General features: G+C 41.7%; 1 protein-coding gene across 2 annotated transcripts in view; it reads right to left on the reverse strand.

The window, feature by feature from the left end:
* The window catches only part of SLC44A1 (solute carrier family 44 member 1), a gene marked incomplete at its 3' end in the record, with an annotated part of 70,216 nt that extends 62,095 nt beyond the window's left edge, over window positions 1–8,121 (reverse strand). For both annotated transcript variants that reach the window (XM_084225249.1, XM_084225248.1), the window contains exon 1: window positions 7,928–8,121. In XM_084225249.1, the coding sequence (XP_084081375.1) occupies window positions 7,928–7,954 (27 nt within the window). In that variant the 5' untranslated portion in view covers window positions 7,955–8,121. The remainder of the gene's footprint in view (window positions 1–7,927) is intronic.
* Window positions 8,122–24,070: the final 15,949 nt, after the last annotated feature.

The raw sequence follows: 24,070 nt of genomic DNA on the forward strand, positions 1-24,070 counted from the left end.
GACATAGCAGTTTTGATACACATCCCTTCAAAATGCATCCTATATTCAAATGTGTCTGCCAAGTGAAATTCAAAGCTACTTAAACACAAACTCCTGACTTACAAGTTCAAACTTCTGGCATAACAAGAAAGAAAAACACTCAGGATTATACCATGAGAGGGCAGTGCTTGAGGACACTGAAAGTATATTAGATTAACAGGAACTAATACTAAGAAAGCTCTATCTGATTTATGTAAGGAAAAGTGGGAGGAGAATGGAAAAGGAAATATGTCAAGCCCTTAGCTCATTGCATAAGGCTATTTCTTTATAACTAGGCAATAATTTTGCAGTTTTTCACTGCAAACTATGGGAAGTATGACAAAGCATTTGCAGGGCATGGTTACCGTGACCTTGAACAAAGTACTTAAAAGGGTTTCCTGTTTTGTTTCTGTAGATATGCATACAACATTCAGAAATCTCTTCCTCAGTCAAATAATATATCTGGAGAGCGGCAAGAGTGGTTTTCATCTAAAACAAAACCAAACCAAAACAAGCCAGTGCTCACTTCTGCTGTAGACAGCTGCTTTAACTACATTAATTAAGAGCAGACACAATATATATTATCAGATACAAGTCACCATGTTCTGCTCATCATGCGCTCCACCATAGTCTAGCAACACTGCTGATAAAAATAGCAGCTGCTAAAACCTAGTAAAAATGTAGTATGGCATCAGCTTTCTAATATACCAGCAATCATCTTCTGTTCTTATAATGCATTGCTTACTGGCTGTTGAAAAATTAAAGCAGAGAAAACTAAATTTTTGGACTGTAAAGCTGAACTTCAAAATGAAGTTGACGCTTCTCTCTTCCTAAATATACATACAGATGCTCTTGAGGCTGTTGTCATACTATTATAAATTTCTACTCTACATTAGAAAATTGCTTACCCAGAAGATTTAAAAGAACAGAACAAAAAAAACCCAAAAAACAAAAACAAACAAACAAAAAAACCCACACAAAAAAACATAGGGAAAAAAAAAAGGGACCTAACAAAAGCAGGCCAACGAATACAATGACATTTATTTACTGCATAAGTCTGGGAAATGTCAAAGTAGTAGAATGACCTAAAGGAACCTCATTAAAACCTTAACCATCAACACAAACTCTTTCTCTAAAAATTATAATCAGGCTTTCAGTACAGTTTCAGAAAACAAAGGTAAAAATTAGTAATCAGTTTAGTCAAAACGTAGAAGAACCCTGACAACATTGCATAACCATTTTGTAGAAGCATGAAATTTACACAATTTGCTAAAGACTGCTTCAGAGGGGGAAAGATACAAAATATCAAAGACACATTTTCTGTTAAATTGGTTTGCAAGTTCTACTTTTCACAAAAGAAATCACAGAGCTAAGTTCATAAGAACAAAAATTATAGTGAGCCCAAATACAGAAAAGGCATGCACTTACTGCCAAAGCTTGCCTTCAGAGTAAGCAGCAAAAAGACAGTTGACAAGTTCACTACTTAACAAACACTCTAATTTCTTCATAATGACAAATAAAAGCCATGAGTTGGGTAATACTTAACCTACCTTCACAATTATTAGCCTAAAATTCTGATGGCTGACAGCAGTCTCGATACCAAAGAGATTACAATAACGAGTTTTGAATTTAGTACTCGTTATTAACTAGATAATCAGTCTTCTCCAAAACTGTTCTCACGTCATCAAAAAATTTTTTTTTAAATTTTGCAAATTTTTAAGTTTTGCGATGTCCCATGCTTGTTCCCAGTACAAACTATCACTTCCTGAAGCTCTTAAAATGTCAATGTTTGAATTACCTGACAAAGTAAAGGAAATAACTCACTAACTATAAATTTTAAGAAGTGATACAACTGAAGGGTAGTCTGGACCTCAGATCAGCTAGTCCTCAGTAGGAAAAACTCAATGAATTTTTAGAGTACTCACAAGTATCTATATAGTTGAAATATTTCTGCATTAAGATCAAAAGGAATTATTTGCACTGGTTGTGCAGTTGCTTGTGACAGCATTCATAAAAGGACATCTCATGCTTCACAGGAAAGTAACAGAGCTTACAGACCAGAACTACAGAAACAATTCCATGAGATGCCTTATCATTAGCATGTTCTTGGATCCTGCTTGTACACTTCATCCTTCTTACCATATCTGCTAACCAGAAGCTAGAACAGAAGCCTCATCTACTGTCAATAAATTGAAAGGTAAATCAAGCATTTTATCTCCTGGAAGCAGAATTCATAATTCATTCTGTTTCCCTTAATCAACACCATTATTTGTCTGGTCTTCTTCCATAATGGTACCCATGCCCAGAATGAAACAGGCATGTTTTGATGCCCCTTAAACTCATTTGACGTGAGAACCTCTGACAACTGAAGATATATGGCTGATGTACAATTAGTAATCTCTATTGCCCATAATGGTTGGAAAAGATATTCCATCAGAACTATTCAATTTTGCAAAAAAAATTGGAACTCCAGATTTATTAAATGTTGCTTTGATAGCAGATGCTCAAGGGAAAGGTAAGGGATGATCTGTCTTCATCTCGTCTTATAATGGGACGTTTTTCAAAAACCAAGGTCACCACTAAAACCACCAAGAATAACATGCGCTTTGTTTTTCCCAGTCACGCCTCCAGTTTCCAGCAATATTTCAAGTTTCTCTCACACATACAGTAGATTAAGTAACTAACGTAAAAAGCTCTAAGTTAATTTTAAACACACATGGTATTTTTTAATTGCAACACAAATACTAAGACTTCAATAAATTGCCTTGTTTCTTATAACATGTTGCCAAAGCAAACAACTTATAACTACTATCAGCTACTACCATTGCAGAACAGCAGGAAGGGAGAAGAGATTTTGCATGACAACTGTTCCACGAGACCACAGTTTAAGGTCTCATTCCCTTTCACTACCTATGAATTTCCCACACCTCATTCCCTCTCACTACCTATGAATTTCTGTCCCCTCAGATATAACACGGCAAACTTTACAGAACTGTGCTATAAATTACATCAGTGGAGCAATTTGAGTTATACTGTAAAATAAGTTTTCTTACTTAAAAAGAAACAAAAAAAAAAACTGTATGGATTAGTTCAAACAGATTTACAGCACAGCCTAACAGCTGTGGCAACACAAGAGCGATGAACTCCAATAGTTGCTTCCTTAAAATCCAGTTTTAAAATGGATTGATGCTGTGACATAGAAGAAAATATCATTGGAAAAGGAGAAGAATGAAAAGCCAGGGAAGAGAATACCAGCACTCAACTCCATTTTTCTTCTTCAGTAAAACTAAAGATTTGAAAGAAATGCAATTATTTTAACGACTCAGAACTTCTGCGCTATTTGCTAAAAGGATCCCTACATTTAGGTAGAGAAGATCATTTCCAAAACAGCACAAACATACAAAAAAAAAAAACCCCAAAAACTCAAACTAGAGTTACCTCCATCAAAAGTTAAGAGGAAACTAAAGCTTTGTTGCACAGCAGATCCATGACAAAAGAGATGCATCCAGACAGAAGCACCGCCTTGTGAAAACACCCATCTCATGATGGCCATAAAGATATGGCCAAGAGAGGATGGTGGGCTGAAGGTCCTGACAAGTAACAGCAACACCAGACAGGAGATAGAAATCCCACCTCAGTATTTGTCCCTTCCTTTACAGGTCTTCATCCCATGTAGGATAGCACACTTTGGCTAAACAACAATTCAAAGAAATCTTAGGAAGATCTGTTCATGATGCCTAACAACAGATAAACAAGACTGCTTTAAGACAACTGCTAAGACGAAGCTGGCATTGCACAAGCTTTTCTCTACAGGCTCAAAGATCAAGATGGTGATAGTAAAGAGACAGCAAGCACAAATAAATGACAGCTTAGTGATCCTAAATAAGTACAGGATTGCACAAGCCCCTAAGGAAAAAGAGATGACAACACCCTGGCAACACCAAGGAGAAACAACAGGTAACACAGAAAAGGAACAAGAAGTAAACAAGAATTCTAGTTGGGAGGATAAAGAAATAGCGGAGATCATAGAAGATGCTACACCAGGGAAAGTGAAAGAACATTGTGCAACCACAGAATACCAAAATGAAAACAAGAAACTGGAAAAGAAGTACTCCAGTTCTAATCACTTCAGCAGGCAAAACAGCAGTGGAGCAACAGAAAGAATTAGCTCAACTGGAAGAAAGTCTGGTATGGCTGCATTAAGTTTAATTTAATATGCCTCTTAACAGATAAAGCTGATAAATTTGGTAAAATAAGAAGTTAACAATGGGGGGGGAAAGGCTGAAAGTATAACCACAGGCAGAAGTGGTGGCAAATAAACAATAATCAGAGAGTAGAAGGCAGTCCCCGGAAGGGACCGCTCACTTAGGAGTTGAATTCAATGATACTTGTGGGTTCCTTCCAACTCAGCAAATTCTGTGGCACTACAGACATCCCAGGGAGAATAAGGCATTACTATTGAAAGCAACAGGGACCAAGGAGGGTAACAAAGATGTGGAACCCTTGCACCTTGGGCACAAGAAGCCTGTAGAGATATTAACTGAAGACAATTTCAGTGTAACACAGAATCTAAACTGGAATTAATTTAATATGAAGAGGAAAGAATATGTGACAACAAACATACATTTCACTGTTCAGGAATTTGGAAAAGAAGGGAAACAGACTAGAGTGCTGTTATTTTTAAGGATGGAGAATAGCAACTCAGAATAAAATTAGGAAGGGAATAAGAATGGCAGCAGGATGTTAAAACCTGAATTTTGAAATTAAACCAGAAAAACTGAATGAATGGGGCTTTGGGTAGTTAAAAAGGCAGAAAAAGCAGAAAACAAACATTAGAATACATCTTTATAAGTAGCAATCAATAACGCTGAGTATAAAGGTAAACATGTCAATTCTAATCAGCTTTTCTCTGGAAGCCTTTAGATTCTGCTGGGGAAGAGGCATAGAAAAAGGCCTAAGATAGAGGCCTTTAGACAGCCTGCAAAGCAAAGGAACTGGGAAACATATCTAGTGGGAAAAATGGATAATAGAGTATGAAATAAAAGCTATGAATAAAACTACAAAGAAATCTATCCAGTTCAACAATCAGTCACAAGTAGATGCATTATCAGAAGCGAGAGGAGAAGGTGCGAGTCATGAGAAAGGGACTTAGAGATGCAGTAATAAGATAACATGGTTGGCAGAATCAAAACAGAAGTAATGATTTCTGTCAGAAACATAAACAGGGATTAGCAGATGAAGATCAAATAGGCTAGAGCACTGAAAAATAAACTTAATAAGAAATCTACTTGAAAAACAAAGTAATAAGGAATGAGGGTGCTCGCGATGAGAGATTATGTCAAAGATCAATATGAAACTACAAAGGGAGAAGCAAAAAGTAGGTGAGGAAAGGGGAAGGAATGTCTGATGGACCCCTGCCCAGGAAAAATGTAAGAGGAGGAAATGCAAAGACCATAGTAGATGAGGAACACTTTTTTTTCACGATAAAAGGGATGATAGGACAGACAATAGGACCTAATGTAGCACTGTATGGTATACAGCAAAGTTTCTGTAATCCAGACAAAACTGCTGATAAAATACTCAGCAACTAGCCTTTGATTTGGATTTCCTGAGGAGACACATCTTTGCTTACGGTTAGGAAATTAAATAAACTGCCATTCTTTATACTTCAGTCATATGAATATGGGGTACAAAGCTCAATTGTTTTACTGTATCTTGCTATACATAAGGAAGGCAAATGAAAAGTTTAGTACAATACTATTAACATCATACAACCTAGCAACAGAACACAAATTTCACTAAAGCCAAAATCAGTCAGCTGAAACCCATATACAGGCTAGATATGCAAACCAATTCATCTCCTAACATCACCCACAAATAAGCCTGCATTTTCCTTTAAGAAAAGAACTGCGAACTGCAATTCAAATTCATACAGAAGAGCTAGAAAGAGCCTAGAAAACACTCAAAAAAAAGCAATTTGGATAGGAATCACAGAAAACAAGGCTGGAAAAGACTTGAAAACATTACTTCAAAACATCAACTTCACTCTCAGTGCTCCAAGTCTGTATCAGCTTTCCTTATGCCACTCCTGACAGATGTTTAACTAACATGTTTTGGTGTTTTTTTTTTTTTTAGCAAACCTCAAACAATACAGACTTCACTATATCCTCTGGCAGTCTACTGCAGTGACTGAACAATTTCAAAATCTGCCCCTAAAATTTAGCATATATCTCACACTCTTTGTTCATGCACCATAAAGCTGATTGCCTTCCTCTTTGCAGCATATTTTCTATACTGAAAGGATGTTTCCTATTGCAACTGAACAGCTCTCCGCAGTGTTCTGCATTGCAAGGACAGAGCTCTTAAATTAAAATAAAAGTCTGCCTGAACGGATGAGCTACAAAAACTCATCTCTATGATGAGTCATCTGGGACAGCAGAAACGGACTTTCCCACATAAGTAGTCTGCTGGAAGCTGGATTCAGCCACTGCAAGTGATACAGCCAAAGGAAACTAACATTTACAAGCGAGCAAAGCACAGCCACGGCATCAGTCGTGATCGTTTGTACTACAGCCTTCAGAAAAGAGCCACGCAAAAAAAACAGCATAGCTCTGGCCGTGTTGTTCAAAGGCAAAGTTAAAATGGGAAGCAGAGCCGCAAACTGGAGCATTGGGTGGAGCTCCCGATTGTGTCTTGCCTGGAAGCACCACTCTGGGGAAAAAAAAGGAGTCAGTACGGGCAAAACAGAGCGAAGGGGGAGGGGGAAGAAAGAAAAACCGACCTCGGAAACAAGAGATGTGCATGGGACCAATCACACGCAGGGAAATGGATGTAGGGAGGCACCTGAACCCTTGGCAATAGAGTGAGGAAGGACGCTGGGACTAGGACTGTCTCTCTTTCCAGAGGCAGTGGACTTGAGGGATGCCCTGGGCCTGATGAGTTTTCTCCCACTGAATAGCTTCTCTGTCGGGTGGGGTAGTAGGAACCTCAAAGAACAACACGCCGCAGGGAAGGGCAGGGTATGCAGAGCTATCTAGGGAGACGTACTGAGGCCGGGGGGATCACAGGACAGCGGTGCAAGGCACTACGAGGGCGGCAGGTGGGAACTGGGAGGTCTGCAGCTGCAGCCATGGCAGGGAAGTGGAGCAGGGTATGCCACAGATTGCAAGCCCAAAGAAGGGCTGGGGAAGAAGGGGCAATGTGAAAGTGATCCACAGGAGAAGCAGTACACAGAAGAGTACACAGAGGGTGGAAGTGCGTAGCACGGTAAGGAGCAAGGCTATGGGCGGGGGGGGAGGGGGTGGGGGGGATGTGAACACGGGGGTGCACATCCATGAGCAGGAATAGCACAGCTACAGAGGGAGCAAAAAGGTGCACAGTTCATGTGCATGAAGGCTTTGGGCGAGTGGATGTAAGGGGGCGGTATCCAGTCACGAAACAGCAAGGCTAAGGGAGAGGAAAGCAAGGTGGTCGCAGTCACGGGAGGGCAGAGCTGTTGGTGGAGGAGCGTGAAGTGGGAAGGGAAAGCAGTGGGTTCCCAGCCATGACCGAGTGTGGTTACAGACTGGGACGCAGGAGAGTGCGCAGCCACGGGAGAACAGCGCTACAGGTGTAGCACTGCCAGGAAAGCGAGGCTCCGTGGTGGGAGGCAGCAAAGGGGTGTTCAGTATGAGGCAAGCTGTGCTGACAGGGGCACAAGGGGATGCACGGCCGCCTGAGAGCGCGGCTGTGGGGGGCACAAGCGGCTGCGCAGCCACAGGACAGCGACATGGGCAGACCCGGGGCCGGAGGGGAAGGGGCGTGGGGGCGCACAGCCGCGGGGCGGGCAGCGGGGCCGGGGCCGGGTGTGGCAAGGCCCTGCAGCAGAGGCGGAGGGGTCGGACAAGGGAGGGGGACACGGGCCACTCACCTGCGCGGCAGAGCTGCAGCAGCCCATGGCGTCCGCTGGTCTCTGCCCCTTGGGTGCCCGCTAGGCATCAACTCTCCGCGACTCCCCCGCCCCGGGCGGCGGCGCGACGCAGCGCGGGGCGTACGCAGAGCGGCACGGAGGAAGCGGCGGAGACCGCGGGGCCCGGTCAGACGAGCGCGGCTGCACCGCCGCGGCGCCCCCTCATCCTCCTCCCGCAATCGACGCTCGGGGGAGGGCGGGGCCTGGAGGGGGCGGGCCTAGGAGGGGTAGTGGCCAGTGCACTGCGGCGCGGGGGGTACCTGCCCAGCCGGGGCCCTGCCCCGCCCCCCTCTCCGCGCCGCGGCCGCTTCCGGTATGGCAATGGCGACAGGGGTGCCGCTCCGCAGAAGCTGGCTGAGCTCAAAGCTCATCCTTCGCTCACCGCTCGCCCCACGGGAAGGTGCGCTCTGCGGTGGGGACAGCTGCGTGTGGAAACCAAGTTCTGCTCAACGGCGCTTCCCAAGAGTCTGAGAGCCCGCCCGCTGAGAGGAAGAAAAGACCTGATCGTATGGCCTGGTAGTACATACTCATTTGCAGGCAAGAATTTGTAGTAGAATCAAGCACCATTTCTTCACTTCCTTTAACGCTTCCAGGGATAGTGACTCAATCACTTTCTTGGGCAGCCTGTTCCAATGCCTCACCAGCCTTATGTTGGAAGAATGTTTTGTAGTATCTGATCCAAACCTCCCTGGATGCAGCCTGAGGCCAGCTCTTCCTACCTGGGAGGAGAGGCCAACCCCCGCCTGGCTACAGCCTCCTGTCAGGCAGTTGTAGAGAGTGAGGTCACCTCTGAGCCTCATTTTCTCCAGGCTAAACAACCCCAGCTTCCTCAGCCGCTCCTCATAGGACTTGTGCTCCAGACCCTTCACCAGCTCCATTGTCCTTCTCTGGACACACTCCAGCATCTCAGTATCCTGCAGGGCCTGGAGCTGGACACGGAACTTGAGGTGTAGCCTCACCACTGCCAAGTAGAAGGATCCATGCTCATGTTGGCCCTACCATTGCTGATACAGGCCAGAATGGCATTGGCCTTCATGTCCACCTGGGCATGCTGCTGTATCATGTTCAGGCTCTATTCATGTTCAGCATCCCTGGGCCCTCTTCCACCATGCAGCTTTCATCCACTTTTACCCCAGCCTGTAGTGCTGCCTGGGATTATTGTGATACAAGGGCAGGACCTGGCACCTTGTTGAACCTCTTACCACTGGCCTTGGCCCACCAATCCAGCATGTCCAGATCCTTCTGCAGAACCAGCCTACCCTCAGCCTGTCAACATTCCCACACAATTTGGTGTCATCTGCAGAGTGACTAAAGGGGCACTTTATCCCCTCATCCAGGTATATTGGTAAATATATTACATAGTACTGACCCCAGGGGGAACACCACTAGTGACCTGTTGCCAACTGAATGTGGCACCATTCACCACCACTCTTTGGGCTCAGCCTTCCAGACAAATTTTTATCCAGCAAACACACACATCCAAGCCATGAGCAGCCAGGTTCCTTAGGAGAATACTATGGGAGACAGAGTCAAATGCTTTGCTCTGGTCCAGATAGACAACACCCACAGCCTTTCCCTCATGCACTAAGTGGATCACTTTGCCATAGAAGGAGATCATGTTGCTCAATGAGGTTTTGACTTTCCTAACCCCATGCTGGCTGGGCCGGATTGCCTGATTGTCCTGCACATTCTGTGATCAAGAATGTCCAAAACTCATGATCTGTTCCACAACCTTCCTGGGCACTGAGGTCATGCTGACATGACCTGTAGTTTCCCAGATCCTCCATCTTGTCCTTCTTGTAGTTGGCAAACCTCAGTCCCTTTTAAGGAATGTTTACTGGTCCAGCAGTTGTGTTTGAGCACAACCTAAACATACGAAGCAATACTCTGTATAAGTTTGGGGTTTTTTGCTGAATCTTAACTCAGTATAAGAGTTATCTACTATTCTATCAATATAGTAGAATATCCATGATTAGAAATAGTGTTGCAATGACTTAAATATAAAATGATCCTTTGACAGGCAGAATGAGGCAAAAGAGACCTTGTGACTAGAAAAGGAATTTTCTTAGGCTTCCAAAAAAACTCAAACATGCGGGTGAGTTGTGAATCACACTGGGGTTTTTTTACCTCTTGTCAGTTTAATGGCAAGTAGAATCATGGAATCATTTTGGTTGGAAAAGACCTCTAAGATCATTGAGTCCAACCATAACCTGGCACTGCCAAGTTCACTGCTAAACCATGTCCCTTAATGCCACATCTTCATATCCTTTAAATACCTCCAAGGCTGGTGGCTCATCAGTAACATCACAATTTTCTGATTTTGTAGTATCTGGTTAAAATAGTGTTTTACCTTTTGCAAGTATATTGCTATTATTTTCATTGTTCCACCTCATTCTATCCAGATATTTATCTGGTGTTCAAAGATGTGGCCATGAAAGAAATGTTTTGCATGAACACTCTATAGCATGAATGATTATTTTGTGACTGACACAATAATTGCTAACAAGAAATTTGTGGCCAATTCTTGTGTAACTTTGGAGCCATCAGAATCCCTGTTCCTCCATTTTGCCTTTTATAAAATTGACTTTTGTCTCAGTGTTTCTCTTTTCTGTTTGCTTGGGTATCAGAAGGATTAGTCAGTCTCTTAAACAGACAAAATTATTATTTTTTTTAATAGTCTACTCATTTAGGGCTTTTGCTTCAATAGTTTCATTTAGGACCTCAAAATGTTGTCATGGAAATTAAAGTCTTCCTCCTGCTTTTTTGCATGTAGACTAAACATATTCAGCATGATTATCAGAAAAGAATAATGCACTAAAAACACAGTGTCTGCCCCCCAAAATTGTCTTAAAAAAACCCCCACATTCTAGCCAATAATGAAAAGCTTTGTGCAGCTGCAGAGAGGCAATAGTAACTTTGCAGTGATTAAAAAATGCCAGTCCTTCATTGGCTAGGGGAGCCTTTATGAAAAAGCTTGTAAAGACATACCAGCTGTAGCATAGTTGACTGGGGTTTAGTGCAGATATATGACAACTGTAGAAATTATTTGAACAGATACAAGTGTTAGAAATAATCTCAGAATCTCTGCCTCTGGACTAAGGAGATTAATTATGGTTTTGGTAGGGATGCAGTAATAACAGCAGCAGTTACCTGACTCTCACTAGTTTTACTGTACTTTGTAAGTAGTGTGACTGGTCAGTCACACAGAGGAGAGGAAAAGTTAAAAGATTCTGGCTTATTCATAATTATATGATCTTTTATATTTATTTAGCTTAGCATTTCTTGAAGGAACTGAATTGAGGCTTGCTGAATCTTAGTTCAGTAATACAGAAGTTGAACTTAAAGCATATCTCTAATGCATTTTTTGAATTGTGCTTTTTGGATAACTTACTGAATCTGAATATAATAGGCTCTAAGGCATGGTTACATCACAAGCTGCTAAAGTGCAAATCTGACTGCCCCAAATTACTGTTAATAAGAATCTACCTATTTTTCCATAACAGATTTGAATCTGCCCTTCTGCTCTGGCCAAGAGCTTTACCTGTATTTTCATTTCATTGCTAGACTCAAAATGACAGCTAAGAGTTTTTTAAGTACCATCTAATGCTGAGAGAGACAACAACAGAGAGAAGGCCCTGGAATCACAAAAATGCCATTAGTACTTGAGAAAATTGTAGGTTGTGTCGAAACTGCTTCTATTCTAAGAAGAAAGCATTAATTATATGGTAATATTTACCTTTTCATTTCTCACCAGGTGCAGGATCTTGGCCTTACTCAGCCATATTTAAAAACCTAAGGATTTTACAAAGTACAATATAATCTATATCTTTTGTTCCATGTTAATGAGAGAAATGCCTTTAAAATAGTATTAGAAAAAATTCTATCCTTTTTGATATGTTTTTAAGTGTGAATTTTGGGAGGGAATTTTTGAGCAGGCTCAGTTCTGAAAGAAGCGCTCAACCAAGAGGTAGGCAAAACTTGGCCTTGCCATTAATGAAATGGGAAGCAATGCATCTTGCAGACTAAAGACTGAATATTGCACCAGCAAGATGTTGTTGCAGTCTATGTGTTTCTGTCCTTCTTCTAATTGACAAACTCTGCTTATCATTCTGCTGACTTCTTCCACCTACCAATAAACCTGCCTCTATATGTGCTTGGCAACCACTCTGAATTTTTAAAAATCCCATCCAGTGTGCTGAGCCTCCATATTCCTGAGGTTGTTTTTATTTGATTTTGGCCTTTTTGGTTGTTTTGGTTTTATGTTTTTTTAAATTTATTTAAATACAGAACCACACATGTTCTCTCCGTAATGTACCCAGTGAATGGATTCAGTTCTCATACACATGTATCGATGCAGGATTAGGGGTGATTCTGCTGATTTCAGCAGAATACTAATGGAAGCGCATCATGAGAAGGTATTGCAGCAAACACATGGCAAATAGGCTGTCAGCCTGTCTCTTTGAGAAGACTTATTCAGACCCCTATGGTCCTACATATCTCAGAACTCACATGAAACTGATCATATTTCTGAAAAGTTAAACCATGCCATTGTACATTTTTAAGTGCTGTGGAACTACAGCATAGAGGCTTGTGTCAGATCACACAGGACACCAGTAACAAAACAGGGAACTGAAGCTGTATGTTATAAACTCCAGCTTCTATACTGAAAATCCTGCAGTTGTGAATTTTTGTCAGTCAAAATAAAAACATTCAAGGCATTCTTCTTTGAAGGATTCTTGCAGTCTTTTTGATTGCTGACTAAGAAAAGATAAACAGTGCTCAGTAAGTCTGAGCTCTCACCAGTTAAGGCTAGGATATTCTTCTTGCTGCATGTCTGACCACAGAAGAAGAGGTCAATTCAGTAAACTCTGAAAAAGTCAGAAAACCTATTGTGATTCTTCTTTTTACTAGAGCCCCATAAATGGTCTGTTTCAATTTAAAACTGGAGACTCCAAGGAGAGAGAAAGATCACTGGACTTTTTGAATGAATCAGGAAGGTGACAGTTTATTTCTCCAGTCCTGAAACAAAATTTTGGTCCATTATACTCTTAGAGATGTAACTTTCTGGTTAGAGGATAGAGAGGTGTACAGTGGAGATCCTGTATGTAGGAGGCTATCAAACATATTCAGGACTCATTAGAGGATTATCATTTTAGTGTGTTAGGAAAATGGCTTTTTAAACCATTTAGTTTAAGTACTGCTTTGTATCTGTGGTAGTACATTCATGCCATAATGAAAGTAAAATTGATATTCTTTTTATTTTAAAGCATGGAGGTTTTGCCCTATTTAATATCTGTTGGGCTTTATTCTGATGTCAGATCCCCTGTGCATGAAGAACTGTATGAATAGACCATTTCCTGCAAGCAAGACACCTGTCACACATTTACATCATGACCAGCCTTAGCCAGAATCATTCTAGCAATTTGCAGCTGAAATGTTCCATATCCAATATCCAAGCCCCCAAAATATCCAAACATCCAAATCCAAAAATTCTCTAAAAATGTTCTTTAAAATACCTATGATGGTACTGTTGTGTGCGTGTGGAGGTGTGGATCAGGTGTGCAATGATTGCATGGCAATAATCAAAACTGCAGAATTTATTTCAGCCTTTTGAGAAGGTTTTGTGTTACCCAAAGGAGACATACAAAGCCAAATACAATCCTTCCTGTAGAGACTGTACCATCATAATACATGATGACCTATTACAATCTCCTGTCATTTCACTCCAGAAGAGTTATGGCTCCCATAGTGAGTATGTAAGACTACAGATGGAGGACTGCCTGCAACAAATCTCTTACAAGGCTGCTGCTGTAAATCTCTTGGAGAAGAGTCATTGCCTAGAAAAAACTATGCTAAGGGGACTGCCATTTGTTTTTTCAGGGAAGGTGGGAAGAGGGGCTATAGAAGGAGGTACTGTTCCATTCTACACTCTTTAATGTTATGTTAGGAATCACTCATCAAGGAAGATTCAGCTGCTTCTGGGAGAAGGAGAGAAGAAAGGCAACATGGCTATATTCAAAGTGTAATACTTTGGCTTTCTGCATATTATTTTAGATGAGAGAGGAGTAGAAATCCCTCTCCAGAGGCTGAAATTTTTATCTTAGTTATAGTAATTGCCAGCTAATGATTGCTAGATTGGCACAGGTCTGGACTATTGGTTGTGCTGAATATTTGCAGTGGGCTCAGAAATTGCATTCAACTCAGGTGCAGGCTTAAGACCAAAGAGTCTACCATGGACAAAAGAGGCTTTACCATGGACAAAAACACTCATTCATATACTCAGTGTAGGTGAGTAGACACTGATAGAACTCAAAATACTGTTGCATATCCTGTGTGTGAGTCCTTGAAAGTAGTCTTTTGAGACTTTCAGGCTCAGTTAAACCAGAAAGGTAGATAGAGCTATGGGAGTGTCAGGGAGTCTGCATAATTCAGCTCTGTACTGCAGCTGGCAGTATATATACAGCCAATACAGCTGGCAGTGACAGATAACAAAAGAAGGTAATAGGGCCTTCATGTTGAATTTCACTGGATTTTTTTCCTTCTAAGGTGGCTTGTAAAGGTCCCCACCTCAATGCTTGATTGTTCTTTCAGTCACTCATATTTACCTTTAAAATTAGGGTAATAAAAACTGGAAAAGCAGTTTCTTTTAATACAATGGCCCCACCACTTCAGTTACAAAAAGAAGTATGCATATGTGTATAAATAGGCATTGCGATCTATTTGAAATAGACAATCGCAGTTTGCATGTTTCCTCCATATACAAACATGTTTATCTTTAACTTCATAACAAGTACTTTGCTTAGTGAAAGCCTGTAAGTGATGAAAAGAATGTTTGAAAAATGGTGTTATGTTAATTTTTCTGGCTTACAGAAAATATGGGGACTTTCAGAACTTCTACATATTCATCAGGTCCTGTTAATATTGAGTTTCTTCTGTAAAAAAAAAGGGCATTTCTTATTTAAGAAAGTAACTGCAGGAGCTTATGTGACCTTGTGGGCCTAGTTGGAAGGTTTCCATCCTTGTTGGTCCTGGAGACCAGTATGGTACTGTGAATGATGTATTTTCTCCAGTGAATATAGGTTTCATCTGCTCAGCAGTATCAGCTGTCAGGCTGCCCATATCCTTTGAACCAGGCATGCATTAGCTGATACAGTTGATACTACTAGCTCTGGCGTTTTAGGCCACAAAAAAATTGGATGGGGGAAAAATCCTTGCCCATCTGCAGTAACCACTGCAGTATAAACACCAAAGAAAAAACATTGGCTGACAATATTCTTGAGAAGACCAAGTTCTAATAACTTCTTTGAGCATTTTTTCTTGACAGCACTTTACCTTTGATTAGCAGGTCTTTGATTATCTAGAGGCTATGACTCACCTGGAGAGGTACAGTTGCTTCTAATTGTTCATTCAAACTCAGAAGGTATTTTATAGGAACACAATCAGCCAATGTTATTTTTAGGTTTATTTAGTTTCATTTTGGCTACATCTCTTTCCTTTGACAAAATATCCCCCTAAATTCTGTAATAAGTTGTTTGGTAATATGTGGGATTTGTCTGCAGGAATTCTATTTCCCTGCCTTTCCCAAAAATATTTATTCAACAGTATTCCAGAATGTTCTTGTTGCTCTTTGCTTCTACCTGATACCATTCTAGCTCCAGCCTCTTGTCACCTGCACCAGTTTTTTCTGTTATTAATGCTTTTGTTGACAGTTGGTGTAAGTTCCTAAGTGGGACAATACTTCCAAAAAAAAAGCAGCAACAGTCTGCTTGTAGGTGTTAGTCTGACAAGCCAAACATGTTGTTGTTTCACTTGAACATATATCACTCTTGAGCAGGTGACACTGAGAACTAGCTCTTTTGCTGTGGCTTCTTCACAGTTGTGGTAGACAAACAGAAGTGTTTAACTTCTGCTGCGGGACTAATGAGCATGGAATTCATGACAGAATTGAGACATTGTGGTGAAGGGACACAGGCAACAAGCTCAGGAGGTGAGGAATGTGGAAAGAGAGCTAATTACTTACTGAAGAGGATTTTGTCATTTTTCCTGTCACTGTCCTTGTTATCTCACTGACCAGGTTCTAGAAACCTGACTAAGTCAGTTAGCTAGACATAGACCACAGAATTCCTGACAGACACTGGGTGCAAAAGAGCAGTTTTATCAATTTTCATGGCACTGGAAAACTTCTGGGGCAGGATGCAGTGTCTAGTACTGACACTTTTGTAGCTATTTCTGCTGGAAGGGATTGTGGAAGAGTGAGAAGCATGTCACTTTGAAATGCAGAAGATTTCATGAGACAGTTTTTAAGCTGAAAGACAGAAAAATTTAAATGATGGAAACTCATTTTTTAGCAGTGCTGTGGGAACATTGTACATTTTAGAGAGGTGTAATCTGTCCACCAAGTCTGTTGACATGGGTGCTTGCAATAGCTCATTACCAGAAACCCTCTTATTTTAGAGGTAGATGAGGAAACCTCTCCCTTCTTGAGTCAGATCCTTGGTAGGTAGGGTCCAGCACACATCCACCTTCTGGAAGTTTAGTTGTCTGAGTTAAGTTTAGCTGTCTGAGCCCAAGGTCAGCTACTTCCCTAGTAAGCGCTATTGTAGAGAAGGCCAGAGGTGAGGGCCTGCCCCTTGTCTCCCTTGGGAGATGCTCTGTCCAACCTGATCATTGTTTCTGTCCCTGATCCTGACTAAGACTTGTCTTTTTGCATCTCAGCTCCTTGGTGGTGAAGTCCTCACTCACAGGAACCATAATAAGGCTCCTGGCTACAAGCCCACCTCCCTTACTGCTTCCTAATGTGCTGTGCATTTGAGACAGCTGGAGGGTATGGCCAGTCTGTGCTTGCAAAACAGGAACAGCAAATGAAGGAAACAGTGAAAGGCAGGAAGATTTATGAGTAGATAGAGAAAACACAGGTTATCAGAAAATTTACATTAGAAATTGTACTTTGCATAACAAAACCTCAACAGTAATAAACAGTGCCATACCACAAAGACAGATTTCAGTAGCTGTTGTTCTGCAGTAGGAAAAGAAAATATTTCATTTTTTTTCTTCTAAAAAGATAAACCCCCATTTTTTTTAGTTAATCATCTAATTACTGAGATAATGCAAATTCTGTTGGAAGTAGTGCACTGCTGTTCACTTGTTTTTCAAATTAATGCCTCACTCCTGGAACAGCTAGTTCTGTTTGGATTAATGACTCTGGTATAGATCAGATATTGTCCTTCAGACATCAAAACTAATTTCTGGGAGATTTAGGGAAGATTTCTGCATTGCTAAGAAGTTTCAGTTTCAAAGACCTTGCATTTTTCAATGAGGAACTGCTTAGTCAAAATATTTCTTAAAACAACAAGAGAACTCAATTGCAATAAAAGTGATGATAAACTAGTATCTTCAGGTGGATTGAGAGACCTGTCCTTTTTTCAGGTGTTATCCCATCACATTTGCCAAACAGCTCAACCTCAGAGACTTTCCAGAAATATATGTCTTCCTGCTGTAAAGTTGTATTTCATCAGAGACATCAGAGACAATTCCACAAAAGTTTTCTTTCATCAGAGACAATTCCACAAAATCTCCAAAGGACACATTCTGCTGCTTAGCACTGGTGGCAGGGTAATGAGTGGATCTACCTTTATCAGGGAAGAATTAGGGGAGCTGGCTGCATTTCATCCTTCTTTAGAGCAAGTCTTCCGCGGTACTGGATTTTCCTGTGAAATTTCTTGGAGAAATAGATAATCTCCATCTCAGCTAGTGAGCTTGCACAAGGAACCATGTCTTGTTTATAGTGCAGATCCATTCTGTCATGAGGAGGGTTTGATCTATAAGTCATGATGGAAGCCATTAAGCAAGTTTCAAAAAGTATGTAACACATTGGTAAAGATAAGGCAGATGAGCTACGCTCACTGTAAGTAGAAAAGATACTGGCTTCTGCTGTTCTTGTGTTTTTCTTTCTTGTATCTCACCAAATATCTCTTGCAGCATTTATTCCTCCCTGTGAGTTTCTAGATGGGCATGAACTATCAATCATTAGCACTATTTCATTAGGGTTATGGTTGTTTTTTACTGTTACCATGTCTGTATCTGTCTGTTCTAGTGTGCCTCCTCTGAAGTAGAAAAGTTGTACCTGTTGTATTGCACTAAATAGTTTATTTAGTTGTTGTTTTGCACTGGGTAATGGGAAATTTTACTGAGTATATTAGGTCATGTGGATGGTTTTTCCCCCTCCCCCATCACATGGTCTCTCCCTCACACACCCCCCTGTTATACACACCTGGTGGTCTGTCCCATGGGTACCTATTACCACCTCCATCCCCTTGGGTATAAAACTCCACTGCAAGGGTGCCACGCCCTCTTTTCTACCTGGGTGGTCGCCGTCACCAGAAGTGTCCTGTCCCAAGCCAATAACCAGGATACTCGTCCCCACGAGGAGAAGAGTGCTTCTGGTCTTTTACTTTTGTCTATGCAATTCTGTGTGGGCTAGAGTCTGAGCTAGCCGGATTTGGACTCATATAAAGCCCAGAAACCCAGGAATTACTGCATGTACCCACTCTTGAGTTGTGGCCTAGTGACTCAGAGCATGTGAGGGACCGCAAATGTTTTAACTGTGGTACTGATATGTCAAGCCATCAAATTGTCAAGTTAATTGTCTGTGTCAGGGCCGAAGGGTTTTCAAGTCATTAGAAAAAGGAGGATGAAGATGGCAAGCCTGGATTCTGTTGCAGTCTGTCTTTGCTAATGATAGTGGAGCCCATGGAAAATGTTAAAGATAGAATCTGAAAATGTTAAGCTTTGTGTTTTCCCAGATCAACTGCACCTGCGTAAGCAGTATGATAAATGATACGATTGTTAGATGTGGTGATTGTTTAGTAATTAAATATAATTATTATATAACTATAAGAAGAATCATGAGAAACTATGTTGGAAATTTAAGGGGGGCTATGCTTAGCTGAAATCTATGTATACAATAGAACAATATAAGTTTTAATATTAACATGAAAGTTATATAACGATAGAATATAAAAACATGTTTATCTCGACTGTATGGTCAGAGTCAGATTTGGGTTTGTACCCCTGACACCCAGAGCTCTTCAATAAAAGCACCTGCATATAATCCTTCTTGTGATTATGTGTTCCTGAATGCTAACATTTTGACGACCCAGATGGGACCCTGTGGGTGCTGCTGAGCAAGTTTGCGACTCGATCACGCTCCAGCCGACACTGAGGGATTCTCAAGGAGCCCATCGGCCGCGACCGCCTCCACCACTCACGACGTCTCCAGGAGAAAGGTAAGGTGCTTTTACTTTGGTTTGGTTGCCTGCCAATAAGACGCAGCGAAAGCTACACTTGGTTGGACTAAGGAATTCCTGGTGGTATTGCCTAGGCGCCGTTCCATAAGACATCGTGAAAGCATTGCAGGTTTGGCATTTGTGGTGTATTTTTGGATGGAGAAGCTCAAAGGGATTTTGGGCAGCAATGCCTCTATTCCGCAAACTTCTCCTTTGGGGTGCTTATTAGCACATTGGAAACAGGGTAATTTTGGGGAAGAATTACGTAAAGCTAAGTTGATTGATTATTGTAATACATGGTGGCCAGAATATGTCTTGGAGAATGGCGAAAAGTACAGGACTTGTACATGTCTTGGAGAATGCAAAGTACAGGACTTGGCAATATAACACCATTTCGTGGTTAATGTCATTTTGTAAGCAAGAAGGAAAATGGGATGAGGTTCCATATGTTGATTTGTTTTTCTATTTACGGGGAAAGCCAGAATGGCAGGATGAATGTGGATTAATGGTGGTTAAAACATCTGCAAGTGATAAGTGTGGGGTTTGTGAGAAACATTGCCTAGAACACTTGGCGTTGAAAGAAAGCCTGAGTAGGGAAAATTATACAGATACTGATTTACAGGTAGCTCCAATAAGATCAAGAAAACCTAACCCTATCCCACCTGCTTCATCTGTCCCTGTCCCACTGCCTGTTCCCACCTCACCTGATCCTGAATCTGTCTCATCTAGTGCGCCTTTCTCTCTTTATCCTTCTCTCCCATCGTCACCTGATCCCTCTTCCTTGGAAGATGAGCAAAACCTAACTGTGATAGAAAGGAAGGGGAGGGATGCAAGTGAAAAAGATAGTAATGGTGTTGAATCAGTGACACCAGTATCTCACAGAACTCGAAGTCAGTCAAAGCTTGCCTCAGTCATGGGTAGAAAAGATCTGGGCAGACAAAAGCGAACTGTGATCACTCCCTTGCGACAAGGTGTAGGAGTGGAAGGGCCAGTGTTTGTAAAAGTGCCTTTTTCTCCTGCAGATTTAGTTATTTGGAAACAATCAGCTGGAACTTAAAGAGAAAATCCTGATAAAGTGGCAGAGGTAGTCATGGTAGAGGACCAGTTACGCAAGGGTTAAGCCTAAATCAATGTGCATATTGCAAGCGGAAGGGGCACTGGAAGCGACATTGTCCAGACTTGTTTCGCCAGGGCAATCAGTTCCAGCAGGCTACCAAGGAGATGGTTTTTGGGGAGTATACCAGCTGACTAGACATAGAACCGGGAAAACAGGTTCAAGAGCCTGTTATAAATATACAGTTAGGGCATAAGGAGGTCAAATTTCTAATAGATACGGGAGCTACTTACTCTGTATTAAATTATTTGCAAGGACAAATTGGGGACAAGGAAACAACAATAGTTGGGGCTACAGGGAAAGAGGAAAAACGGCCATTCTTGCAACCCCTAGATTTATCTTTTGGAAACAAGGTTTTATCACATGAGTTTTTATAGGTACCTGAGTATCCAATTCCACTTTTAGGGAGAGATTTGCTAGCGAAACTTGATGCAGTAATAACCTTTGAAAATGGAGAGCTTATAATGAAAATACCTGAATCAAAGACGAGACAGATTTTAATGATCAAAGAAAAACCTGTTCCCTCTATCCCTAGGGAGGTAGAACATCCGTGATTCCCTCTGTATGGGAGACAGATATACCAGGGAAATCTAAATTGGCACAACCAGTGCATGTAGAGTTAAAAGAAGGGGCGAGGGCTTCCTCTGAAAATAAAGTGAGAAGATTTTGGGCAGAGACAAGTCAAACAGTATCCCATAAAACCAGAAGCACGGCAAGGAATAGTAAAGATTATTGAGAAATTCTTGAAATAGTGAATTTTAGAAGAATGTGAATCAGAATTTAATACACCAATATTTCCAGTAAAGAAACCAAATGATGAATATAGATTAGTGCAGGATTTGAGAGCAATAAATAAAATATCAAAGGACATTTATCCAGGGGTAACAAATCCCTACACATTGCTGATATCTGTAAAAGAGATATATAAATGATTTACTGTGATTAATCTAAAAGATGCCTTTTTCTGCATCCCCCTTGACAAAGAAAGTTTGCCTTTGAGTGGGAAAAGCCAGGGAATAGAAGGAAGACCCAGCTCACCTGGACATAACTCCCACAAGGCTACAAGAACAGTCCGACCCTATTCGGAAAGCAACTGGCAAAGGAGCTGGAGATTTGGACCGAAAATGGGCAAGTACCAAGAGACCAATATCTGTTGTTGAAGTATGTTGATGATATACTAATAGCTACAGAAGAAAAAGCAACCTGTATAAAGGTAACCATTGAGATTTTAAATTCACTGGGAATGGGAGGTTATAAAGTATCTAGAGGAAAGGTGCAAATTGCCCAACGGACTGTGATCTACCTGGGATGTGAAATTTCACAAGGGCAACGAAAACTAGGTACTAACTGTATCCAAGCTATTTGTGCTATTCCAGAGCCCCAGAATGTACATGAGCTGCGAGTCTTCCTCGGGATGGCAGGATGGTGTCGCCTGTGGATCATGGACTATGGACTGATTGCTAAACCCCTGTATGAAGCTCAGAAGATGCAGCCATTCACCTGGGGCAAGCCGCAGAAAGAAACCTTCTAAAAATTAAAGGAAGCACTGACAACTGCTCCAGCATTAGGGTTACCTGATCTGTCTAAAGATTTTCAGCTGTTTGTACATGAGAGGCTGCGCCTAGCACTAGGAGTCCTGACCCAACGTCTGGGAAGTTGGGAAAGGCCAGTGGGCTACTTTTCCAAACAACTTGACAACATAAGTGCTGGATGGCCTCCATGTCTGTGGGGAGTCGCAGCCACTGTGATGCTGATACAAGAAGCCAGGAAGCTTACTATGGGAAGGCACATAGATCTCTATGTACCACACATAGTAACCACTGTCTTAGAACAGAAGGGGGGCCATTGGCTATCCCCAAGCAGGATGATGAAATTCCAGGTAGTCCTGACTGAGCAGGATGATGTCACATTAAAAACAACTAACCTTTAGAATCCAGCTTTGTTCCTAGGTACCACAACTGAAGAAGGCCCATTAGAGCACGACTGTGTAGAAGTCATAGAGTACACCTATTCAGCAAGAGAAGACCTGAAAGACGTCCCACTAGAACAGCCAGAGTGGGAGCTATTTACAGATGGGAGCAGCTTTGTGGAAAACGGAACCAGATACGCTGGATATGTGGTAACAACAGTCAATACAGCAGTGGAGGCAAAGGCATTACCGCCAAATACATCTGCCCAGAAGGCAGAACTGGTTGCTTTAACCAGGGCACTAGAATTAAGTGAAGTAAAAAAGGTAAATATCTGGACTGACTCAAAATATGCTTTTGGAGTGGTGCATGTACATGGAGTACTGTGGAAAGAAAGAGGATTATTATCTTCTCGAGGTACGCACATTAAACATCAGGATGCAGTCCTGCAATTGATAAAAGCAGTACAAAAACCTGAACAAGTGGCAATTATACACTGTAAAGCACACCAATCAGGAAACTCCAAAATCTGTGAGGGAAATCAAAAGGCAGACTGGGCAGCCCAACAGGTTGCTCGAGAGGTGCAAACAACAATGGCATTGATACCTTTAAAGCTTAATGTATCCCAATTCAATTTGCCTCTGAAACCAAAATATTCAGTAGAAGATGAGAGACTGGCATGTTTGCTAAATGCACAAAAGAATTCAGAGGGATGGTATGTGACTGCACAAGGACAAATAGTGGTACCTCCCCTGATAATGAGAGAAGTTCTACAAATGAAACGTAACGAATGTCATTGGGGTACAGAGGCATTGGTAAAATTGCTAAAGCAGAATTTAATTTCAGTACGGATGTTAACAATGGCAAAATCAGTAATGTCAAAATGTGATATCTGCTTGAAAAACAACCCAGTGGCTAGGTGACAGGCACAGCTAGGAAGAATTCGGATAGGAACAGAGCCAGGAGACTATTGGCAGGTAGATTTTGTAGAATTGCCAAGAACTCGAGGATACAAATACCTGCTAGTGGGGGTTGACACATTCTCTAGGTGGCCAGAAGCCCTTCCCTGTCGTACAAACCAAGCAAAGGAAACAGTTAAGTGGTTACTACAGGAGATTATTCCCAGATTCGGGGTACCCCTCGGGGTATCATCAGATAGGGGGCCCCATTTCATAGCTACAGTAGTAAGAGAGGTAAGTAGATTGCTGGGGATAACTTGGGACCTCCACACACCGTGGAGACCCCAGTCAAGTGGACAGGTAGAGAGGATGAATCAGACATTAAAAAGGCAAATCAGTAAAATATGCCAAGAAGCCAAATTGCAGTGGCCCCAGGCTTTGCCAATAGCACTGTTGAGGATTTGGATAAAGCCTAGGAGCGGGATGTCAGTCAGTCCTTATGAGATATTGTATGGAAAACCATATGAATCTCCTGAGCCTAACCCTAATGTACACATCACAGGAAAGCAGGAAGTGTATAATTATGTTCTGTCTCCTGAGCCTAAACCTAATGTCCGTGTCACAGAAAAGCAGGAAGTGTATAATTATGTTCTATCTCTTGGGAAAACTTTAGCTCGGCTCCGGAGCATCCTCGTGTGGAATAGACTACTGACTCTCGAGAACCCAGTTCATAACATACATCCAGGAGACGAGGTGTACATTGAAAACTAGAAGAAGAACCACTGAAAGAAAAGTGGAGTGGACCCCATCAGGTACTAATGACCACCTTTACAGCAGTCAAAGTAGCCGGCGTGGACCCCTGGATTCACTATACCCGAGTGAAGAAAGTCCATCCTGGA

This window comes from Fringilla coelebs (genome assembly GCF_963513975.1).
Source record: "Fringilla coelebs genome assembly, chromosome: Z".
NCBI lineage: Eukaryota > Metazoa > Chordata > Aves > Passeriformes > Fringillidae > Fringilla > Fringilla coelebs.